Source organism: Parathielavia appendiculata (assembly GCF_033297405.1).
Source record: "Parathielavia appendiculata strain CBS 731.68 unplaced genomic scaffold N657scaffold_1, whole genome shotgun sequence".
In the NCBI taxonomy this organism is placed as follows: Eukaryota; Fungi; Ascomycota; class Sordariomycetes; order Sordariales; family Chaetomiaceae; genus Parathielavia; species Parathielavia appendiculata.
This window is the reverse complement of record NW_026944220.1, coordinates 510486-531840: the sequence shown is the minus strand read 5'-3', so window position 1 is coordinate 531840 and position 21355 is coordinate 510486. Positions and strand designations below refer to the sequence as shown.

Genomic DNA, 21355 nt, shown 5'->3' with positions numbered 1-21355 from the left:
GGATCACTGAGGAGACACAAAATCGGCCAGAAAGAATTAGCAGATCCTGTTGGACGAACCCGTCCCGAACTCTCGTCTCACAACGCCAGTCCTCTCTCACCAATTCTTCCAGCCGGTAACATAGCCCCCTTCTCGAACCCAGTGCGTTCAGCCTCCCTGGTGGCCTTGGCGCCAAAAGGGAGCAAGCAACCGACAACCTGGCGTTTTTCAGCTTCGGAGGTGCGACGTCGTCGTTCAGCGACCGTCCCGCACGCAATAACCATCGAAGACGGTCGTCGTCCGCCGCCGCACCGCCGTCTACCCTCCGATTGGGCGATCGATACCTGGGAGTTCAGCCCCATCAACCTCTAGGTCCCCTCTCGCCCATTCCAGGTACGTGTTCGGTATCACCTTGTCGGTTGCATGCTGCAAGCTAGTGAGACGAATGGTTTTTGTTGGTTGCGCAACCTGCTTGGGGCTAACACGGAAGCTCTTTTGTTTCTTGTCCCCTCTCCCTAGGCACTCCAAACGACCCAATGTCTCTATCACGCAGTCCCTCACCCGTACCCGGTGGCGGCTGGGCTAGTCCAGGCCTCAACCTTTCGAGCGGTCAATCGAGCCCAAGATTGAGCGGGACGCCGGTCATGTGGGGATCAGCGAGACAAAAAAGGGGCGGCGGCGGCGGCGGCGCGGGATACCCTTCCTTTTCCACCAGGAACCAGGGCTTCTTTGGTCGGCACATGCGCCGCCTGTCGAGTAGCCTGCCTCGCTTCAGCACGAGCCCACACTACGCCGAGAAGGAGAAGCTTGGTCGCGGCAGGTGGTCAGTCCACCACCTCCCGCTGCTTGGGAGGATACGAGGCATCATGGCCCGTATGGGCAGGAAGATGAAGATACGATTGCTGATCTTGCTCATGATCCTGCTCCCCATTTACGTCTTCTACCACAGCCGTGAGTGACAACCCTGCTTTGCTGAACACATGAGATGCGATTGGGCTGACTCGGAGAGACAACAGCCTTGGTATTTTACTGGCGGAGATCCCCATGGCTCGGCGGAGGGAAGAAGTTCGTCATAATACTGGGGGCTAACGTCGGCGGCGGCGTGATGGACTGGAAGGGTGCCCGTGAATGGGCCATCGAGCGAGACTCGCTCCGGAATAAGAAGAAATACGTGGCTCGCTGGGGTTACGAGCTCGAGATCGTAGACATGAGTACCAAGAAGCGGTATGCCCATGAGTGGCGGGAGAGCTGGGAGAAGGTCGATTTCCTCCGCACAGCCCTGAGGAAATACCCCGAGGCCGAATGGTATGCCCGCTGACCGGTTGTGCTGTTTTGCATGCTCCCATCTAACGCGCGCTCTCTAGGTTCTGGTGGCTTGATCTGAACACGTTCATTATGGAGCCTACTTATTCGCTCCAAGCGCACATCTTCGACGACCTCGAGAAGAACGTCTACCGAGACATCAACGAATACAACCCGCTCAACATCTCGCATCCCTTCACCGACCCATACCTCGATGCCGAGTCGCAGAGCCCGATCGGCGACGGCAAGGCCGGCTCCATCAACCTCGTCCTCTCGCAGGACTGCTCCGGGTTCAACCTGGGCTCCTTCTTCGTCCGCCGGAGCGAGTGGACTGACCGGCTGCTGGACGTGTGGTGGGATCCCGTAGCGTACGAGCAGAAGCACATGGAGTGGGCGCACAAGGAGCAGGACGCCCTGGAGCAGCTGTACATTGCGCAGCCGTGGATTCGCAAACACACGGCGTTTTTGCCGCAGCGCATGATCAACAGCTTCCCGAGCGGCGCGTGCGCCGAGCACGGCAACGACGCGCGCATCCACTACCACGAGAAGGACCGCGACTTCCTCGTCAACATGGCCGGCTGCGAGTGGGGCCGCGACTGCTGGGGCGAGATGTACAACTTCCGCGAGCTCAGCTACTACCTCAACCGGTCCTGGTGGGAGCGCTTCAAGGAGGACTTTTTGGCGCTTATCTGGTTCAAGCTCACGGGACAGAGGGTGAAGTTTTAAGAGGCGTCGACCATCCTGGGAGAAGGAAGGTGCGGGGGGAATTGTTGCGCAAAATATGAGCCACTGCACCTCCCCGAGCGTGCCTCGTGCCTCTTTATATCCAAATGACTTTAGCTGGGTGGACCCCAGAACGGGTGGATGATTATCCCGTTTTGCCGTCAGCACCTTTAGCGGGACGCTGGGAACTTGTGCCTGATCCATAAAAGGCGGGCTTCCGGCACAGCTTCCCCGGAGCGGGATTCGGTACCTAACTTCCGGAGCCAATTGTTTCCTTTCACATGAATGGTCCTGGAGGAATTCAGGCGGGGCGAGTTCTAAGGCGTATATGGTGCATTGTATGGAGTTTTGTTTTGTCTTCAGTATATGCCGGTGCAAATGGTAGCGTAGATTACCTGTGAGCAGCGTGTTGATTTGCTCTTGTACAGTGCTCAGACACACCGAAGACCGCAGGTTAAAGGCAATGGTATCAGGAATGGGAGTTCTGGAGACAAACCGAACGCTTTCTTCAATCATCATGGCATTGTACTCAGGCAAGCTGGTAACACCCGGACTCTGTGACAAATATGTTGTATCAGGATCACTTTATGTACCCTCCTTTCACTGCTTCTCGCCGTCGACTCTGCCCTTGTCCATTCACCGTTCCAACCACCTATCACTTTCCTATTCCTTCCTCCTTCCTCTCCCTTCTTTCCTTCTTTCCCTTTCCCTTGCCCCATCCTTTTCTGCTTTTCTCTCTTTTTCTTCTTAAGTGAAGGGTGGCATACTATAGAGAGATTGGCTTGCGTTGGTGAGCTTGGACATGGAATCAAGATTAGGGCACTCTCCATAGTGCTGTTTGTCGTGTGCCTTGTGTTGATAATGTGGGCTTCCACCCCGCCTAATGGTGCCGACGCTGCTTTGTACTGTGGGATTTGATGGCTTCTATCCAAAATAAGATGTCTTGCTGTAAGTTACTAAACCCCGCAACATTATATCAAATTCATGCCACTGGTATTCCGTTGGGCGGAAGTTCATCACATCTCACCAGATGTCAGAATGCTATCCCTGACCCTTACTGTTGCACCTGGCCCCACCATGGGCGCCAAGAAGTGCTCCCCGGAAAACAGTTGATTGGCTCTCACTTCTTCCAACTTCAACAACACCGAGAAATTCATCGCCATCCGGTTTCAAGCTCCTTCTCTGGGCTGTATCCTGCCTCCTTTACAACTGTTGACTGGGTTGCGGAAGTGGACCGAATTCAGAATCACAAGATTAACTGGATGTCGTTGCTCATCGAATACTCAACAAACAGAGCCGGGGCCGAGTTTCAAACAGTTTTCCCTTCGGAGTCGAACTCTGATTTCTCAACATCCCGAAACCGGGTTGTGATACATGTCTTGACCGTTCCGATCAAGATTCGATTGAAATCATTTTGACATGCCATGCTGCTACCACTGGCCAGTTGCATCGTTCCGTTTCACCCCACTAATTTGGGCGGCTCAAGCTTTCCCCCCTTCCTCGACATCCGTGACTGCTGCCGAGGCCGAAACACCATGGCTCATCATGTTAGACTTTGCCTGGCGGCCTCTGACGGGTAGCTTGGCGCTTTTGGTTTCGAATCCAGAGCTGCATGCAGATTCAAAGTGCATCCATGCCTGTCTCTGGTGACATATCGGCATCTTTCTCAACCGCAGCCTCCTCTTGACCATTCCATTCCATCCCTGCATTCTTCCGGTTCACGGTTTGGCCACAGCCATCGTTCCTTTTGCGGCTATAGCTATTGAGCTTCAACTTCAGCTTCTGTGCTCTTTCTTATTTTCTAGCTCGAGTTGCTCAGTTGCTTGCCCACTCTTGACGCTCGGCTTTCCTGTTGACACGTACCTGTCAATGCTATTGTCAAGATATCGTCATTCCTAGACCCAGGTGTCCTTCCACGCTCACTTCACGAACGGGTGCCTCTTCCAGACCCAGGAACCGCCACTTAACTCGAATCACTTAGAAGGGTTGCCAAAGTCTTAGGTTGACAACCAGTTGTCTCGAGCTTCAGGCCTCGGTCTCAGCACACATCTGCCAGGGGCAGCCAACTGATATTTGCTCATTTACCACACACTGGAAGCTCAGGAAGTAGGTCTTCCGAGTTGAGGCCACTTCGAGATATACGAAAAGGGGTGATCAAAGCCCTCGGGAAGCAGCATGGTCCGGCCAGCGTTCGGCTTTGCCAGTTTGGCTCTTACAGCCAGCTCAGCGGGAGCTGCCTCTAACTACAACATCGTCGATGTGTTTGACTCCACCAACTTCTCCAACGTGTTCACCTCCTTCACTCAGCCAGACCCAACACACGGTTTCGTCAAATACGTCGATGCTGCCACGGCCAGCCGCGACGGCCTAGCAGGCTTCGCGCAGGGCGGTGTCTACCTCGGCGTCGACTACACCAACATCACCACCACCGGGCGCCCTTCAGTCCGCGTCACGTCCAGAACGTCCTACACCAAGGGACTCTTCATCGCAGACATTGCCCACATGCCCGCCGGCGCAGGAGGATCCGGCTCGTGAGGTCTCTGGCCGGCGTTCTGGATGTTCGGCCCCAACTGGCCCAACTCGGGCGAGGTTGACATCATCAAGGCGTGAACAGCCAGATCTCCAACTCGGTCACGCTCCACACCGGCCCGGGCTGTTCCGTGACCAACGCAGGCTCACTCCCCGGGACCAAGCTCTCCCCCAACTGCCAAGGCAACGAGGGCTGCACCCAGCACAACCCCGGCGTCTCCAACAACTACGGCGCCGGCTTCAACGCCGCAGGCGGCGGCGTCTACGCACTCGAGTGGACAGACGCCTCTATCAAGGTCTGGTTCTTTTCGCGGGGCAGCCCTCTCGCCACTCAACTCTCCTCCACCACCACCAACAATAACAACTCCCCCCCATCACCAAACCCATCCACCTTCGGCACACCCCTAGCTGCCTTCGTCGGCAGCCCGTCAAGCTGCCCCCTCGCCAAGCACTTTGCCAACCACAACCTCGTCTTAAACACGGCCTTTTGCGGCGACTGGGCCGGCAGGGTGTGGGCTGCCGACCAGACGTGCGCGGCGCTGGCCGCCCGATGCGAGGACTTTGTCGGCGCCCACCCCGAGGCGTTTACCCAGGCGTATTGGCTGGTTAACACGATTCGGGTGTATCAGGTTGCTGGTTCTTCTGGGGTAGAGATAGCGGCGAGGGAGGAGGAGAGTCAGGGCGGTGCGGCAAGGACGAGCATGGGGAGGAGGGATGTTGCTGGGAGGAAAGAAGGGGTTGTTGAGGCGAGGCGGCGGTGGGCTTGAGTTTTCCTCCTAATCCGTTTCTTCTTTCTGGCGGGGTTTATGGAGGGATGGGCTGGTTATGGGTTTTGCTTTTTTCGGGGTTATGGAAAGTGGGTTGTTGAGCCGGTATAGCAGGGTGTGGTGCTTCAGCACGAGGCGTTGGGAGATTGTAATGGTCAATAAAGAGTGGTGAGGCGTGTGGGTTTCTGGCAGTGTGCCCTATGGATACCTGAGGAACATGTGGTTAGCTACTTCACCTAGTGTGTATTTCTGAGCGTGTAATGGCCAAGGGCAGGTTTGTTTTCGTTTTAGGTTTCACATCAACGGGGCCGCGTCGACTTGGAGGCAAATTTCCTGGCACTGAGCCAGGGCCCTTGCCTATCGTTATGCTTAAAGGCAGGATCAGAACCGCAAATGTCAAGGGCATTCGACTTTGGTATAGGACCCCTCCTCCCGCTGCCGCTACATGGTTATCGTACGCCGAGCAAATCCAGCAAAGTATTCAGTAAGTCTGTAGCCTATCTTGAAGACATGAGCAACGATCCACTTCGTTCAACACCCCGAACCACACAGAAGCCCCAAACACCGTCCGTTTTCAATCACCCCCTGCTTAAGACGGCTCAGGAATCTTAACCAGAGCCTCCCGGAACTTCCGCCATGTCAGGCCCTTGGAGATGTCGATGTGCCTGCGCGGATTCTTGCGTCTCGTGTCCCGGCTGGGCGTGACATGCTCCGGGAGGATGGCGGCGAGCGAGTCTTGAATGTGCTTGGACATGGCCGGGTCCTCGATGCAGCCGAGAAATTCCCAGATGAAGGCCGTGTCTGACTTTGGCGGGCTGGTTTTGTACCGGTCTCGGAAGACGAGGTAGAGAGAGCGGATGTCCTGGCTGCGGTTGTTGGAAGGGTGCGGTCGTTTGAGTGGTAGTTCGAGGGGTTCCTCTTCTGATCTTCTCTTTGGAGCCGGCGGCGGGGTGTTGATCGGCGCGCGGCTGTGTTCGTCGCCTTGCGAGGCTCGGGGCGGGTGATCCCCATGATGCAGCCCGTGGACAGGCGGATCTTCTGGGATTGAGAGGCCCATCTCGATGTACGGGTGCAGAGGGTGCTGAGGACTGACATTAATGCATTGTTTGTTCAGTAAAATGATCAGCTCGGCTCGCCGGGAATGGATCTCGCCCAAGAACCTGACACTGTCTTCAGAAAGACAGTTGTATGTCTGCGTGATTGACTTGACTTGGCTCTCGAGTGCGGCCACTTTCTGTTCGAAATCCATCCTCTGCGCCATGGCCTCCTTCAGCTCCTCTTGAAGGGAGTCAACTCTCTCAAGCGCCAGACGGCACTGCTCTTGGATGGTTCTGATATCGTGAGACGTGCTAGACCGCAACCCGTCTAGGCCCTCCTGCTGCGTCCGGACTTGCTTGGACAACTCCGTCACTTTTCTTGATGCATCCTTGCTCTCATTGCTGGTCTCTTGCTGAAGAGTGGAGAGATTCCGTTGGAAGGCGATTGCGTCCTTGAGCTCGGCGGCGTGTTGTTCAATTCTGGACTTGGACTCTGCGATTGCCGTGACAAGCTGTTCGTGCCGATTCTCGCCATCGCACCGAACAGACGATAGGCTTAGGTTGGTCTGGTGGATGTGCCCTTCGAGCGTCTTCCTAAGTGTATCGACTTTGTGATTGCAATGCTGGGCACCGAGGAAGCTGGCCCATGCGCTGCTGAGGGACTGGTGGAATCGGTCGGTTTTGGTTGCCTCGAAGGTGTCCATTGAAGCCAGGTGCATTCACCGGAGATTTAGGTTCGAGAAGGAAGGTGAGGTCTGATTGTCTCGTCGTCCTTGAAAGGTGTCGGAAGTTGCTTCATCGCCCAGTAACCCCATGGGAGACCACGGAACCTTGACTCGAACTTCCTCCCACCGAAATTTAATGATTGACAGTGGAGATTTGGGTTGCAGCCATTCATGGATCTCGAAGGGGCTCGCGGAGTCCGTAAGGTAGGTACGTCAGGTATTGGACGTGAATGCCCCAAGTCGGATCCAGTGTCTCTGCATTGCCGTTGATGTGGCTGCCGATCTTGGTGGACGGAAAGTACGATCCACCGTCATGCCCGGTGGCAGGAGGCAAAGAATTAAACCTTCCGATTTGCAGTAAATCACTGCATACTAGAAGCATGACGAAAATCGCTGGGGTTTTGTAGTGCAAGTGCCGTCTTGGGATGATGTGACCTCTGGGAAAGCGGCAAGTCCTTGATCTCACCGGTGCTTTGGGCCGGTGTCCTCACGGAGCCGGGGCGATTTCCTAGGCCAGGGTCGACCAGGTAGGCGACTGACTGTTCAATGCCTTCCATCCAGAGATCTTCCTTCTCGGCCGTGCCCTCGAGTGTATCGACCTCAAACAAGGCAGGCAGCATTTCCTCAAAGATGGTGCTCCATCGTGGACTCGGAGCCAGATGCCCAAATGCCTGTCAGGCATCCCGCCGCCCCTTCAATCAGATGGCTGACTGGGCTGCTTTGGGGAGGATGGCAGCTCCCCAGAGTCCCTCTTCCTTCAGCCCGGGGTTGTAATCATGGTATGCCGCCTCCTTCCACCTCATCCAAGACCGCGCCTCGAGGCAATCACAGGAGCTCGTCTCTGAGTCCGTCCCCCGGTATTTAGCCATGTTCTCGCCCACTTGTTCCAGTTCTTTTTTCCATCCTCTTCACCTCTCCTATCCCCCTCATTTCTCACATTCCATTCTGACCATGGTAATGCTCAGCCCAGAACGACCACCTTGACCACACGAGTGATCTCTTGAGCCCACAGTAGGCCATATCATTCGGTCATCTGCTTTCCACGCCGACCGCCCTGCCGTTCAGCCAACTTGGCTTTCAACAACCAATCTGTGTCCGACGCCGTGTTGATTTCTGCTTCCACGGCCATGCACCACCACCCACGAAATCAAGAAGGTGCTCACCATCTGCTAACCTCGCCAGCTCCGTCGGTCAGTCAAGAATATTACCACCATTTAGGGTGCTCGCTCCGTCAGTTTGGTCCGGTGCCAACAACCACAAAAACGTCAACCCAAGTTCCTGCTTCCTTCGATCCGCCAGCTCAGCCCCCCTCACCGCGCGTCTTCCCTTGCGAGGTTAGTCTCACATCTGACATTGGAGTCCACGCCTGAGTCGGTGCTCACAGTTGTCCAGGTCGTTCGGCTACACGCTTGATCCTGCGGCGTCCTAAACACTGGAGAGGGCGATACACCGATGATGCATGGCTGGTTGAGGACCCCGAGGACTCGAAGAATGACTGTCATGTCTGTCTCCAACGTCGGTTTCGGGTTCTGTGGCGAATCTGAGGTGAGTGCCTGCCTTCACTGCGCCTGGTGCTTGATCCCCTGCTTACACAGCGGTGCTAGGACCGCGGTTGACCTTTGGTGAGGTCTTGTCCTGGGCAGGGCAATAAAAGGCCCCTCGACAGACTCACACTTGAAGTCCAATCACTTTCCTTCAAGAGGTCCAAGAGGGCCTCAGTGAGTCAGTGGAGCAAGATCCACGGGATCATCCAGGAGTGCGACTCGTTCCGTCCGACGTCCACCAGCACCCCGACCTCGCAGATCAAGGCATCACGGTCGGTGGACTACAATCGAGTCGACCGCATTTGCAACCATTACCATGGCGGCCGCCTCCCCTGCGCTCCAGGTCGCTTCGCCATTGATTTGCGTTTTCGATGGAAACAACACGGTGTAAACAGATGGGTTTACATCGATGGAGCGGGCCCTCACTACCGCAAGGTGTTGCTGGGCGAGAGGGTTTCGGTGTCACTCACCCAGCAAGTGGGACCTTTCGAAGGAGACAAGCGTGATACTGTAGTAAGGGCGACATGCCGGAGCTCCCTATCGATCCCTTTACAGGGGAGGGAACATTGGGAGCAGACCGCGTGCAGAGGGCTACTTTGCTCCGGAGCCAGCGTCTCGGACTCGGCCGGTATGTGTGAAGACGAGCCGCCCTTCGACTTCAGGAACTGGCTAACTCACTTTTTGCGGAGGAGGTTCACTGAACGTATGATTCTCCGGTGTGGCTACCGGGGGATTGTACGTTCTGAAACGAAGGTGCGCTTCGAAACGCTCGCTGGCAGCGTGATTGGCACTGGGCAGTGCGCTGGGCTGGTCGCATTCTCTCGGTGGCCGGTGTGCTGCACGTCGCCTGTCACCAAGCCCATCATCGGGTGCTGTTATACGGCGTTGGTGTTTTGATGAGGGTTACCCCTTTTTGCTCCTTTTTTTTCTTCTTTTTTCCGTATTGTTTTCTGCTTTTTGACAAGGTGACTCCGGGTGGGGACTTGTGTTCAGTGGGAGAGATGCTGTTGTGATTCTCGACCTAGATACGGTAGTTTAGTTCGGACATCCTCAAATTCAAGCTCGGCATTGTCGCCAATTTCTGTTGCTCTCGACTTGAGAGTATCCCACATGTGGTGATGGTGTCCCGGGCGGCGAGGTGTGCTTCTCAAGCGGGCAAGTGGGCACCTGCCGAGAGGGATCACAAATGCATTGGTGCACCGGTCATGACGTTGGTCTGATTGCTTCCTCTTCATCCACAACGAACTTGATGTCCTGGTGGGGCAAGCAAGTTAGCTCGTCACAGCGTGTGCAGCCTTAAGGCGAAAGACAGCATGTCAGCAACGATTCCATCATCGGTCGTCGTCTTTCAGGCTCTCAGCCAAACGCAGGCTCCCTCAGCCGCGGTCTTGGAAGAGCTCAAGCAGCAGAGCGGTTTCCAACGGGCCTTCTTTGGTGTGAAGATGGAGGAACCTGAAACGGGGATCTTGTGCACCGGTAAGTTGCCTCCTGGGCTGCTGGTTTTTGGGCGGGGATATTATCAGAGGGACACTCATCAGCCTGGATACCTTAGAGTGGTCCTCCGTCGCCAAAGCAGCGCGCGGCTTATACTGCTCGTCGTCGCTCGGCGCACACGAGACGCTTGCCTTTGCGGTTCCGCAGGCCTGGAGCTCGGTGCTGAGCGGCCCCTGCACCGAGGTGTTTACGGCGTTTGGTGCCGAGGATGGGTTCGTGGAGAACGTGCGACGGTTTGTGGGCGCCGTGGATGACAATCCGCCTGAGGGTTACAGGGGTGCTGCGGTTGGGGAGGGCGTTGGCTTGACGGATGGGGATGGCAATGGCAATGGTAACAGGGGGGGTGAGAATGAAAAGTTGGTGAGAATGGTTATTGGGTGGACAAGTAGGGAGGCTCATTTGGAGGCTAAGGGGCAGCCTGGAGGTGAGTCCTTGATTCCTTTCCCCCTCCCTTTGATGGTTCTCCGTTGTTGAAGAGGTGTACTGATGCTAATGGCGTGGTCCATAAAACTGCAGCTATTCAGGACAATATCCACGAGCTGAGGGTGTTGAGGAAGGCCATCGATCTGTTTCATGTCAAGTTTAAGGCTCTGTGAGCAGCTGATGTGTTTTTGGACATCCCTTTACTCTTTCTACAGTAATAGCAGGCTGATAATAAGGTATGGAGCATCTCGATGCCGACAAACCACAGATTGCCGCGTTCTCACCAACCTATGCACTGCACTCATGCCTGCTCCACTGCAGTCCAGTGTGTGCAAGGGGAGGTGTTAACAGTGGTCCGTCTAAACAGCGGGGGAGGGGCAGATCCCCCGATACCCCCCCACAACATGGGACCCCACCGAGCCATCCTCGGAATATCCGGCCAGGCTCTCTCCGTTTGCAGCATCCGTGAATTCAGCAAGCTCTCCGGGTCATAGTTTTGCCTCCAGATTCCGGCCGGAGGGCTGTACTTCAACCTCCGGATGGGTCGTTGTCAGGGACCGCGCAGCTCCCGAGTGGGGAGTTGCACGTCACGTCTCAGGCCACGATCACTTGATTGTTTGTCTGGTTCAATCCTTCCATCTCATCTTCGATTTCATCTCACAGTCTTCGGGTCAAGCAGCCTAAGTCAGCATCACCATGGCCTCAGACGACCAACACAGCGGCGCTGCCTACCGCCAGCACCTCCCTGATCTCAGCATTCCCCGCTTCACCACCATGCAGAAGCAGGACGCTCATGAGTACGCAAAGGCATTCAAGGAGAGCGGCGTCCCGCCATGGCTGCACGGCCTGTATCTGCACTGGCGCCAGCTGTTCCAGGAGCCCTTCAAGGGTATCACCAACGATGGTCTGCCAGTCTCTTCCACCCTTTCAATATCGCAGCTCACTCACACTTTTGTTGCTCAGGTCGCGTCCGCCCAGACCTATTTCGCCTCCGAGACGACGGTATGCCCATCACAGCCATCGTCTCCGCGGCCAACGCCCTCCTCTCCCGGCTCACCCGGGCCCAGCTCTCCCTCGTAAGCCACCACATCGACTCGCCCGAGTGGCGCTCCTGGTCCAACCCGGAGTTCCTCCTCTCCGACAAGGGCATTCGCCTCGACGAGGTGAACCCGGCCACCCGCGCCGCCGCCCTCGCCTTGCTCGAAGCGACCCTCTCGCCCGAGGGTTACGCCAAAGCCCTTGCCGCGATGCGCATAAACGGCTTCCTGGGCGACCTGGTCAACTCGCCGCGCGTCATGAACGAGTTCTCGTACAACCTGGTCCTCTTCGGCGCTCCCTCCGAGACGTTCCCCTGGGGCTTCTCCTTCTACGGCCATCACCTCTGCCTCAACGTTTTCCTGTACAAGGCCCAGGCCGTCATCTCCCCTTGGTTCACGGGCGCCGAGCCAAACCTGATCGACTCGGGCCCTTACCGGGGCACGCGCATCCTGCAGGAGGAGGAGACGCTCGGCTTGCGGCTGATGCAGAGCCTGGACGCCGAGAAACAGCGCCGCGCGCAAGTGTACAAGTTGCTCCGGGACCCGGCCATGCCTGAGGGCCGGTGGAACCACGACGACCAGCGGCATCTGTGCGGCGCCTACCGCGACAACCGCGTCGTGCCGTACGAGGGGGTGCTGGTGTCCGAGATGGAATCGCCGCAAAAGGAGCTGGTGAGGGCAATCCTGCGCGAGTACCTGCTGTACCTGCCGGCGCGGGCGAGGGAGGCGCGGATGGGCGAGATTGAGGAGTGGTTTCACGAGACGTACTTTTGCTGGATCGGCGGGTTCGGGGACGACGACGCCTTTTATTACCGCCTCCAGAGCCCCGTCATCATTGTCGAGTTTGACCACCACTCGGGCGTCTTCTTGACCAACAAGGAGCCGGCCAAGTTCCATATCCACACGCTGCTGCGGACGCCTAACGGCGGCGATTATGGCATGGCCCTGAGGTCCTTGATTCCGGGCATGGAGCAGGGTTTTCTCTGGGAGGGGGAGAGGGAATGACGAGTTAATAAAACGAGGGGCTGTGGAAATACCTGGGTGATCGAAGCAAATATTGAATTTGAGATGCAACAGATCCCGGACTCACTTCCTGGTGGTATATGCTATTTGCCTGCCAAACCAAACCCCCGCTGAACTTCCGATTCCTCTTCCGTCATTTCAAAAAGCCACATTGGCCCTAAGACAACGATCTTGCAACCTGTTTAGTCTTTCCTCGTCCCCCCCAAAACCTCCAACTGGCGACCGAACCGCCTGGCGCCCCCCTTAAACCCTCCTCCTGGGCACGGTCGCCCAGCTCCCTCCGCAGGGGCATTTCCTCTGCTGCGTCAAGAGGAAGTGATAGCCGGGCTTCGCGCTCCAAATGTCCTCCATGACGGCCGCGCAGCGCACGCACCGGCGCCACTGCGGGCAGCCGCTGTTGTTGTTGTTGTCGCCGCCGGCCCCACCAATGCCGGTCCAGCTTCCCTGCATCGACATCCTCCAGTGTGCCATCCCATTGCCCTCGTTGATGTCGTTCTCATTATTGATTCCACCGGCGGGGGCGGTGGCGCCCCCTGCTTTGGCTGCCACCGCTTCTTCCCCGTTGTTGGCGTTGGCAGCCTTCCGTTTGGCCGGCACCGTTGTCGTCATACTCCTAGAATGACTGTTGCTGTTGTTGTTGTTGGCTGTTGCTGCTGCCGCTCCGGCGCCGCCCTGCATCGACCGGGCCCGGGGAGTTTCGCCGACTACCAGTTCGCACCGCTTAAACACGTCGACGTAGGCACCCGCAGATTTCCTCATCGCCAAGAACCTCGCATCGTCGTGCACTCCGAGCAAGGGGTGTCTGGCCAGGTACAGCGCGGCGCGGTCCGTTTTGGTGTTGTTGTGGTCGCGCAGGAAGGCGGGCAGGGTGGCGGTGACGAGCTTTAGCAGCACCTCGCGGAACATGGGCGGCGGGTTCCCGCCCAGGAGCAGGTCCAGCTCGCAGTGCGCCTGCGCCTTCTTGATGAGCTGCTCGGAAATCTGCTGCTGCTGCTGCTGCTCCGTCAGGTTGTTGCCGGCGTGCTGCTGCTGCTGGGAGGAGGCGGCGGCGGCGGCCTTCATCTTGACCGCGCCGAGGCCCGAGAGGGTGGTTTTGTAGGCCGCGTGGATGTCGCTGGCCAGCTCGCTCAGCAGGTGCTCAAAGTCGGACACTTTGACGAGCGGGTCCGAGACGGAGAGGGACAGCCGCTGATAGGCCTGGTAGAGCTGTGGGTGGGGGCGTAACGCGGCGGCTGCGGACAGGTCTTGTGTTTGTTGCTGCTGCTGGATTCGGTTCTCGTAGTATTGAGTGGCGCGACTGCTGACCGTCTCGACGTGCATGAGTCGACGGCAAGCCGCTAACAAGAGGCCTCGAGTCGAGGAGCAGAGGATCATCTGCAGCGGGATGTACTGGTTCGGCGGGAGATATTTGACGAGCTCGGGAAAGCGCTTCGGGTCGCTCAGGATGGACTTGACCTCCTTATCGCTGACCAGGTCGAGGAGGGCGTCCATGAGCCAGGCGAACAGAGAGAGTCCCCACTGGGTGCAACCGGCCACGGCGTGCACGACGTCTGGGTCGTCCAGCGGGTTCAGCTTCTCCTTGAAGCCTATCGCCGTGTTGCTGGCCACCGTGATGACGACAAAGATGTTCCGCAGGCCTAGGGCGAGCATGGCGAACTTGCCGCTAGGGGACGGGGCCCTGAAGTCTCCGCGGTAGCCGAGATGGTTGATGACGCTGAAGCAGTGCTGCAGCAGTGTGTTGCGCACGAGCTGGTCGTGGTGCGTCTCCTCCGAATAGTCGACCGTGATTTTGAGCATGTTGACCATTTCTCGCACCCATGCGTTTGCGAACTCTGGTCTCTGCGCAAATGGCCGCGCTATTGCCAAGACGTCGTCGCAGGCGGCCTGGTTCACCGCGATGGCGGATGAGGCGACCGTCAACGCGAGTAGTACCGACTTTTGATCGGCTGATGGCCCGAGTGAGTGAGCCTTGGGAACTTGTATTCGGAGCAGAGGATGGTCACTACTTACCAGGTTGCAGCTCCGCATTTGGGTCGTGCATTGGGTACTGTAACCTGACCCATTTAACTGTCGAGTCGTCGCAGATCTGGACGAAGGAGCAGTTGGTGGGGGAGAAGGCCACTTGAAGACCTGAGGGGGGAAGTTGGTGTCAACGAGACGCAAGAGAGACTGGCTGTTGTGATGGGCCAAAGGAATGCTCACATGGGACACCACTGTCGAACCGGAATCCAGCCTGTAGTGGATGCATAATGCTGTTGGTGTTCTGCTCGGTATACAACTCATTCATGGTGAAGCGATCCCGGTACTGGATGGTGCTATCGCTGAATGCAAAACAGAGCACCCTGCCAAATTGTGTTGTTGTGATGGTGACAACGATTTTGGGCAGTATGATCGGGTCGAGTCTGCGTAGCCGCGCCGTGGTCTAGAACCCGGGTTAGCCGTCCTTGTGGCACCACTCGGGGTCAGCTTGCCGGATGGACCTACAGGAGGTGCGGATGCAGCGCCGTTCTTGGACCCTAACTGTTCAAAAGCCGGGTGGAGGGCCTGAGGCTGGTCATTGACGACCTCCCAGCGGTCAATGATGCTCTGACCATTTTGATGGTACGGAGAGCCGTCCTGTGGGATGTAGGACCGCACTGTCAGGACAAGAGCATGACTCATGGGCTGGGCCTGCATGGCGGGGACGGAGGGAAGCATCTCGATGTGTGAGAGCTGAGCCATGGGCACGTCCAAGGCTGATTCACCAGGGCCATGCTGGAACCAGCTGGTCACGGCCACATGACTCTCTTTGAGCGACGGCCTCAGGGGCACGCTGCCAGGAGGCACCTGCTTGTCGACTTGAGGTACGCCCCATTGGATTTGTACGCGCACAATCCTCAGTTGTTTTGAGGCGGTCGCGAGGGCGATCAACAGAGTGTCTAGCGACCTGTATCAGCTTCATGACCTGTGGGAATGCGAATGGGGGATACATACTCTTGTCTGAACAAAGCGAGGCGTGGGTGATGAGTTCGTCCGATGACGTGACGCTCTCAAGCTCAATGGCCGTCTCCTCGGGTCGTTGGCTGTTCGCCGTGAACAACAACTTGAGTGAACCACTTGTCGTGACACATAGCAACGCACTCTTGGCCGGGTTGGGATGCCAGGGACCAAAAGCCTGGTGGAATTGATGCTCGTACCGGTGTTCGGACTGGTTTATGATGGCGGGTCCATGGCTTACATAAAACTTGGTATATTAGTCAGAGCGGGCGTTCGGCATTGGGAGAAAGAAGATGGCTTACTGGCTTGTTCTGTGCCATCCCCAAGGGAAGCCAGTAGCAGCCGACGATGGCGTGGAGATCGTCGACAACGTCACTTTCCCAGCGACGGGCGGGATAGGGTTGGTTGTTGGCAATGGAGAAGCCCAGGACGGTGATGCGGCCGTGGGCGTCGAGGACGGCGAGCTCCGGGCTCACGCTGGGGGACCAGGCCAGGTGGACGAAGGGGGCGGCACTTGAGGACGGGGACCAGGAGGCGGGTTCGCTCAGCTCCCACTCGGTGGTGTCCGGGTTGCAGCGGATGAAGCGCAGGTCTATGGACATGGCGTCCTTGGCGACGGAAGCAATGGTGCCCTGGCGCGACCAGGCAATGGTCTGGCAGCAGCCGCGGGTGCGCAGGTCATCCAGGCGTTGCTGCAGATGCTTGCTCGGGAAGGACCGCGGCGAGGGAGCGCCAAGGGGGCCCCCAAGGGGGTCGTCCATGACGGGATCCCCAAAGAGGTCGACGTCGTCCAGCGCCATGGCGCTCCCCATGCTCTCCATGCCATCCATAGCCCCCATAACCTCCATGCCATCTAGGCCTTGCATTACGTCGAGATTCCCAATGTCTCCATCGACGCTCATGGCGTGGTCCTCCATCAGGAGAGACATGTCCTGGGCGCTCATAGCGTGGTTGGGCAACAAGCACCACTAACCAAACAGACACTGGTTCAGAAAAGCTTGTTGAAGAGTGTGTCGTGGTTGTTGGCTTGCTTGGTGCTGCGTGAGTGTCCGAGAGTTGTATAAGTTGAGAAGTGTTGGTTAACTGGAGCGATATCGCGCAACTCCGGGATACAAAGAATAAAGAGCAGACCGCGTCAGGCGGACCAGAAACGACCTACTGCTCAATACCCAGGTCATTATGCACCGTGGGTGCTCATGCAGTAGTTGTCTTTCTCATCTACACATCACCATGAAAGACCTGGTATCCAGTTTATCAACCTGGAAAGGAGTATCAATCAGGAATCTTACAATGTACGGGGTACGCGAGTACAAACCAAGGCAAAGTTCCGTTGGAATCGGAGACACTGTGGTTCAGTCTTCGTGGCTGCTTCGTTACCTGCAGGCTGCCAGGAACCTGGAAGACCTCCGTTTCCGGGCAACTGGGTTGCGTTGTGCTTGTGGGTCCAAAGAGACCCACGGAATTGATTGAAGGAAGTTTGGTACGTCATTCTTCAGCGATCTGTTTCAGACTCGAGAAAAGAAAAGAGTGGTGCAGATAGATACTGGCAACATCAATTACCACAGGAGAGTCACGCTTGTACGACTTTCTTTTTCCAATTGCCGCGTTCCGAGTATCTGCGATGCCGACTCAACCCGGAGTGACAACGGAGAGGCGGATAGAGATCGGCTCATTCCATTGAAGAGTTAACTTACCGTGCAATTGTATTCTAGATTTGAAGGGTTGACCACTGGCACATGGTGCAAATTTCTTGCAAAGCATACGCCAACAAACTTGCTGAAGTCCAACATGGATAGTCCCCAGTGCATTGGAGTGCGTACCTAGGGTAGGTGACTTGGACTACCTAGTCCCTCTACTTGCCATCCACATTGCTAAGGTAGCAACCTACCTTACCTTAGGTACGGTGTATTATCACCTTCGTAACTATTGGTACGTAACGTAATTTTGTTATGTGCTTTGCCAATCCCGGCTCGCATCCCTGGTTCAGTGGAATACCCTTTTGCTGTGACTGGCTGCCGCAGGGCCCGCGCCTCGTCGAAGAACGCCAACACCTCCGGCAACAAATGTCCCAGCCCAAAAAATCAGCTTCATGTCACAATGAACGCGCGCTGATTTTTACCTGTCTTGTACCTTTTCATCTGATTCACACCATTTACGCGACTGGACGCGAAAGCCCCGCCGGTGATCGCTGTTATTGTTAATCTGGCAGATACTTACGTTTATATGATCATTGCTCTTAAAGAGAGGGGGAAAGAGTGCCAACAACACGCGAGCTGGACTTCTCGGCCATGATATAACGTCGCACCCTCCATCCTTTCCCGCAGGGATCTCGGTCGTTCCTTCCGCACCACCTCTGCATCTGCGCCTGCGCCGATTCGCTTTCTCTGACAGCCAGCTTCCTCTTGTGCCGCCTCCACCCAGCCGAGCGCACGCCCTGACAGCAATGGCGTCGCCGAGGCAACATCACCAGTCTTCCTCACCTCCGTCATCCCCGCTCTCGGTCCTCTCGCAGTCGCCCTCTCCACCTAGCCCGGTGCTAGACATTTCTCAACGCTATCCTTCGCCCAGTTCCAGCTTCAGCACCCTGACCCCCGGGACCGCGTCGCCCTTGAAGCCCTTCGGCATGGCAGAATCCACCGACGAGATCCGCGTGCGAACAGATGGCCCCCCTCCGGCCAAGCGCCGACGCACTGCTGGCCCCACGAAGCCGCGCACGACTGCCTACATCGACCTCGAAAATCCCCGCGGTGACGGGGAGGATGAGAATCTCGAGAGGCTCATTTCGGCCCTGAGGAAGAAGAAGAAAATCGTCGTCATTGCCGGCGCTGGCATCTCGGTATCGGCTGGCAGTATGTTCCCTTTTTCAATTGGTCCGGCACAATACCTGTCGCAGTCGCTAACAACTCTTGCTCTACCAGTTCCCGATTTCCGCTCCTCCACGGGCCTCTTCGCGACCCTCCGTGGTCAGCACAAGCTCAAGGCATGCGGCAAGCATCTCTTTGACGCGTCAGTGTACAAGCATGATTCGTCCACCGAGTCATTCCATGCCATGGTCCGTGAGCTGGCCCAGATGACGGCCGGCGCGAAGCCGACCCCGTTCCACCACATGTTGGCCTCGATTGCTGCCGAAGGCAGACTTATGCGCATGTATAGCCAGAATATCGATACCCTCGACACCCAGATGCCGCCGCTCGCGACCACGGTCCCATTGAACTGCAAGGGCCCCTGGCCGACCACCATCCAGCTCCATGGCGGGCTCGAGAAGATGGTGTGCACAAAGTGTGGCCACCTGGAACCCTTCAACGCGTCCTTATTCCAGGGTCCCGAACCCCCGCTGTGCGAGAACTGCAAAGAGCAGGATCAGGTCCGGACAACCTTCGCCGGAAAGCGGAGCCATGGCATCGGCAGGCTGCGTCCGCGGATCGTCCTGTACAACGAGTACAACCCGGACGAGGAAGCCATCGGCAACGTGTCCAAGGCCGACCTGCGCAGGGTGCCCGATGCCGTTATCGTGGTGGGCACAAGTTTAAAGATTCCCGGAGTGCGGCGCATCGTCAAGGAGATGTGCCAGCTGACCAGGAGCCGGCGGGACGGCATAACCGCTTGGATCAACCTCGAACCTGAGCCGCAAGGCGTCGAGTTCAAGGATTGCTGGGATCTTGTCGTGAGGGGAAAGTGCGACGACATTGCCGAGCTGGTCAGCCTACCGCGCTGGGATCAACAAGACATCGGCGAACCGGACACGTACATGATAAGTGGCGACGAGCAGAGGGAGAAGCGGTGCGCAGACTGCCTGAATCGCGGTAGAATCGACGTGCTTCTCGAGGCCAGGCGCCGGACAAGCGTGGATCAGGAAGGCTTCGGCTCTTCAGTGGAGGCGCCGTCAGCCGCGGGCCGAGAACCCAAGCTCCTCAGAAACGGCGGTATGCCCACGCCCAGCGCCAGCCCCCGGGTCCGGAGCCCTCTTCCCTCGGTCAAGCCGATGGCAAAACCCGCAACGAAGCAGAGCACGCTCGTCTTCGGTAATTCGGCCGTCTCAAAACCAGCGGCCAAACCACGAAAGGGTGCCACAAACAAGCGGAATCCCAGACAGCCAAAGAAGGAGCCAATCAAGCCCAGAAACAGGCTTGACCAGACCTTCCGCACGATCAAGGCAGCAGCAGCGGCGGCAGTCCCGTCCAAGGACAAGGACAACGCCAAGACGCCACAGAATCGGCCATCTTCCGAAGAAGAAGCCGACTCCTCTTCCTCCGACCTTTCCTCTCCCCTGGATCTTCCCGGCGATTATCTTAGCCTCCCTTCGTTGCGGCCCACACCCAGTGTCGGCAAGAAGCCCTCCCCGCTCAAAGTCTCCCCGCACCCACCGCCATCAAACAGCAGCGGTCCTCTTGGTGCGCTTGGTTGGGCAGCGGCCGAGGGAAAGGGGACAGCAGCGTCAGCGTCTTCTGAACCGCCTAGGACGCCGACCGAGAATACCAATGCGGATAACGCCCCGGGCGTAGCCGCGACGATTTCACCGAAGTCCAAGCCTAGGAGTATGGGGCACCTGATTGATTGATTGATTGTATTGATGAGAAAATGGGGTTTCCTGTGAGCAGATGGGGGAGGTTGGGACGCCGAGAGAAGGGCGTATGTCAACTACCACACGGGGAGTGTTGCCTGCCACCCACCCATAGATACGACTGTTCCTCGGGAGGTGGATTTGGGAAGTGGAAACCGCTTGTAACAACAGTATGCGACGTCTGACTATGCGGCTACTTAAGCCCGACTGGGGTGGGTTGGTTGCATGTGGTGTTGTTGGGCTGCTCTCCTGGGGTAAAAAGCAGCGAAACCCCTGGCCAGAGTGTTGGTTGGGATATATAATACCCCTGGGTCTTGGTTTTGAGCGGGGTGTGATATGCAACCGCAGTTGTTGTATGGAGATTGGCGGGACTCTAATTCTGTTAATGGATGGGAGTTCAGCAGCGACGACATCGGATTCTCCTCGAGAGGGACTGCACTACTAGTCAGATGTGGTAGAGGAAAATCACTTTGTTTATTAGGGCAGCTGAGGACTTGGGTGGTACAGGGACATGCCCGCTGGCCTCTCTATCTACTCGGGCAGTCCTGTTCTCATCATCTTGTTCGTCTATCATGGCTGTTTTGTTGATATTAGACAAGATGATGAGTCCGCTGAGGATCCTTGGTTCACGACCACGCTCGTCTGCATTGAAAAAAGCAATATTCTACATGATCTAGCTCATGTTAACGTTATGCCACTCCCCTTCCTCGGCCCCCCTCGTCCAACCGAAAAAGATTGCCATTGTACCATCCGTAAAACTGTGACCATAGCCAAGGTCACAGCGTAATGAAGCCCGAGACATGAAAACACCGCGGTCGTGTCACAAACCACAGCTCGAGCAATGCTAATATGCACAAGACCCTTTTCTTTCTCCACTCCCCTCGCTCCATGTGCCTGCCGCATAATAAAACTTGAACTTCACTACTCAGTCCTGCTGAACCTCTCTCTGGACCCCTCGAAAATGATGCCATGGCGCCTTCTCTTTCGTCGCTCCGTGATCCATCAAATGATGCAGGCCCCAAAACATGGAATTTTATCGGTTGCGGGTTGAGAACACACAGAAGGAACAAAACGAAAAAACGCACATCACACCCCCCAAATGCGCCAAGCCCAATGCATGCTTGTATAGAATCGGTAGGATAACGGACGGCGGGTTATGTCAATTGACAAGAACAATGACAATGCTAATGACAATGCTAGAGCGGCGGGAAAACGATATCAACACTGCGGTCTTG

At 56.8% G+C, this 21355-nt stretch overlaps 8 protein-coding genes across 8 annotated transcripts; 6 read left to right on the top strand and 2 right to left on the bottom strand.

The window, feature by feature from the left end:
* Window positions 1-271: 271 nt before the first annotated feature.
* N657DRAFT_667525 (glycosyltransferase family 34 protein) lies at window positions 272-2075 on the top strand. Its single transcript, XM_062795409.1, has 3 exons — window positions 272-930; window positions 996-1284; window positions 1344-2075. Exons 1-3 carry the CDS (start codon window positions 516-518, stop codon window positions 2005-2007), a joined length of 1368 nt encoding a protein of 455 aa, XP_062651979.1. The 5' UTR covers window positions 272-515; the 3' UTR covers window positions 2008-2075.
* Window positions 2076-4130: 2055 nt separating this feature from the next.
* Window positions 4131-5699, top strand: N657DRAFT_685793 (glycoside hydrolase family 16 protein). The gene is made up of 2 exons (XM_062796800.1): window positions 4131-4535; window positions 4619-5699. Exons 1-2 carry the CDS (start codon window positions 4180-4182, stop codon window positions 5298-5300), a joined length of 1038 nt encoding a protein of 345 aa, XP_062651978.1. The 5' UTR covers window positions 4131-4179; the 3' UTR covers window positions 5301-5699.
* A 190-nt stretch (window positions 5700-5889) lies between these two features.
* Window positions 5890-7041, bottom strand: N657DRAFT_560874 (uncharacterized protein; the record flags this gene model as incomplete). The annotated part of the gene is made up of 2 exons (XM_062788013.1): window positions 5890-6290; window positions 6390-7041. The coding sequence occupies 2 exons, from the start codon at window positions 7039-7041 to the stop codon at window positions 5890-5892; spliced, it is 1053 nt and encodes a 350-aa protein (XP_062651977.1).
* Window positions 7042-9682: 2641 nt separating this feature from the next.
* On the top strand, window positions 9683-10878 carry N657DRAFT_638629 (uncharacterized protein). The gene is made up of 3 exons (XM_062791630.1): window positions 9683-10082; window positions 10159-10524; window positions 10617-10878. The coding sequence occupies exons 1-3, from the start codon at window positions 9920-9922 to the stop codon at window positions 10694-10696; spliced, it is 609 nt and encodes a 202-aa protein (XP_062651976.1). The 5' UTR covers window positions 9683-9919; the 3' UTR covers window positions 10697-10878.
* Window positions 10871-12828, top strand: N657DRAFT_584939 (uncharacterized protein). The gene is made up of 2 exons (XM_062789773.1): window positions 10871-11427; window positions 11487-12828. The coding sequence occupies exons 1-2, from the start codon at window positions 11220-11222 to the stop codon at window positions 12563-12565; spliced, it is 1287 nt and encodes a 428-aa protein (XP_062651975.1). The 5' UTR covers window positions 10871-11219; the 3' UTR covers window positions 12566-12828.
* On the bottom strand, window positions 12622-16957 carry N657DRAFT_638626 (uncharacterized protein). Its single transcript, XM_062791629.1, has 6 exons — window positions 15862-16957; window positions 15557-15806; window positions 15068-15501; window positions 14786-15005; window positions 14594-14713; window positions 12622-14529 (listed from the first exon to the last, which is right to left on the bottom strand). Exons 1-6 carry the CDS (start codon window positions 16501-16503, stop codon window positions 12827-12829), a joined length of 3369 nt encoding a protein of 1122 aa, XP_062651974.1. The 5' UTR covers window positions 16504-16957; the 3' UTR covers window positions 12622-12826.
* Window positions 16958-18182: 1225 nt separating this feature from the next.
* N657DRAFT_563508 (DHS-like NAD/FAD-binding domain-containing protein) lies at window positions 18183-20117 on the top strand (the record flags this gene model as incomplete). Its single annotated transcript, XM_062788218.1, has 2 exons — window positions 18183-18408; window positions 18478-20117. The coding sequence occupies 2 exons, from the start codon at window positions 18183-18185 to the stop codon at window positions 20115-20117; spliced, it is 1866 nt and encodes a 621-aa protein (XP_062651973.1).
* An 87-nt stretch (window positions 20118-20204) lies between these two features.
* N657DRAFT_7722 (uncharacterized protein) lies at window positions 20205-20681 on the top strand. The gene has a single exon (XM_062797540.1). It carries the CDS (start codon window positions 20293-20295, stop codon window positions 20563-20565), a length of 273 nt encoding a protein of 90 aa, XP_062651972.1. The 5' UTR covers window positions 20205-20292; the 3' UTR covers window positions 20566-20681.
* The last annotated feature ends 674 nt before the right edge of the window (window positions 20682-21355 follow it).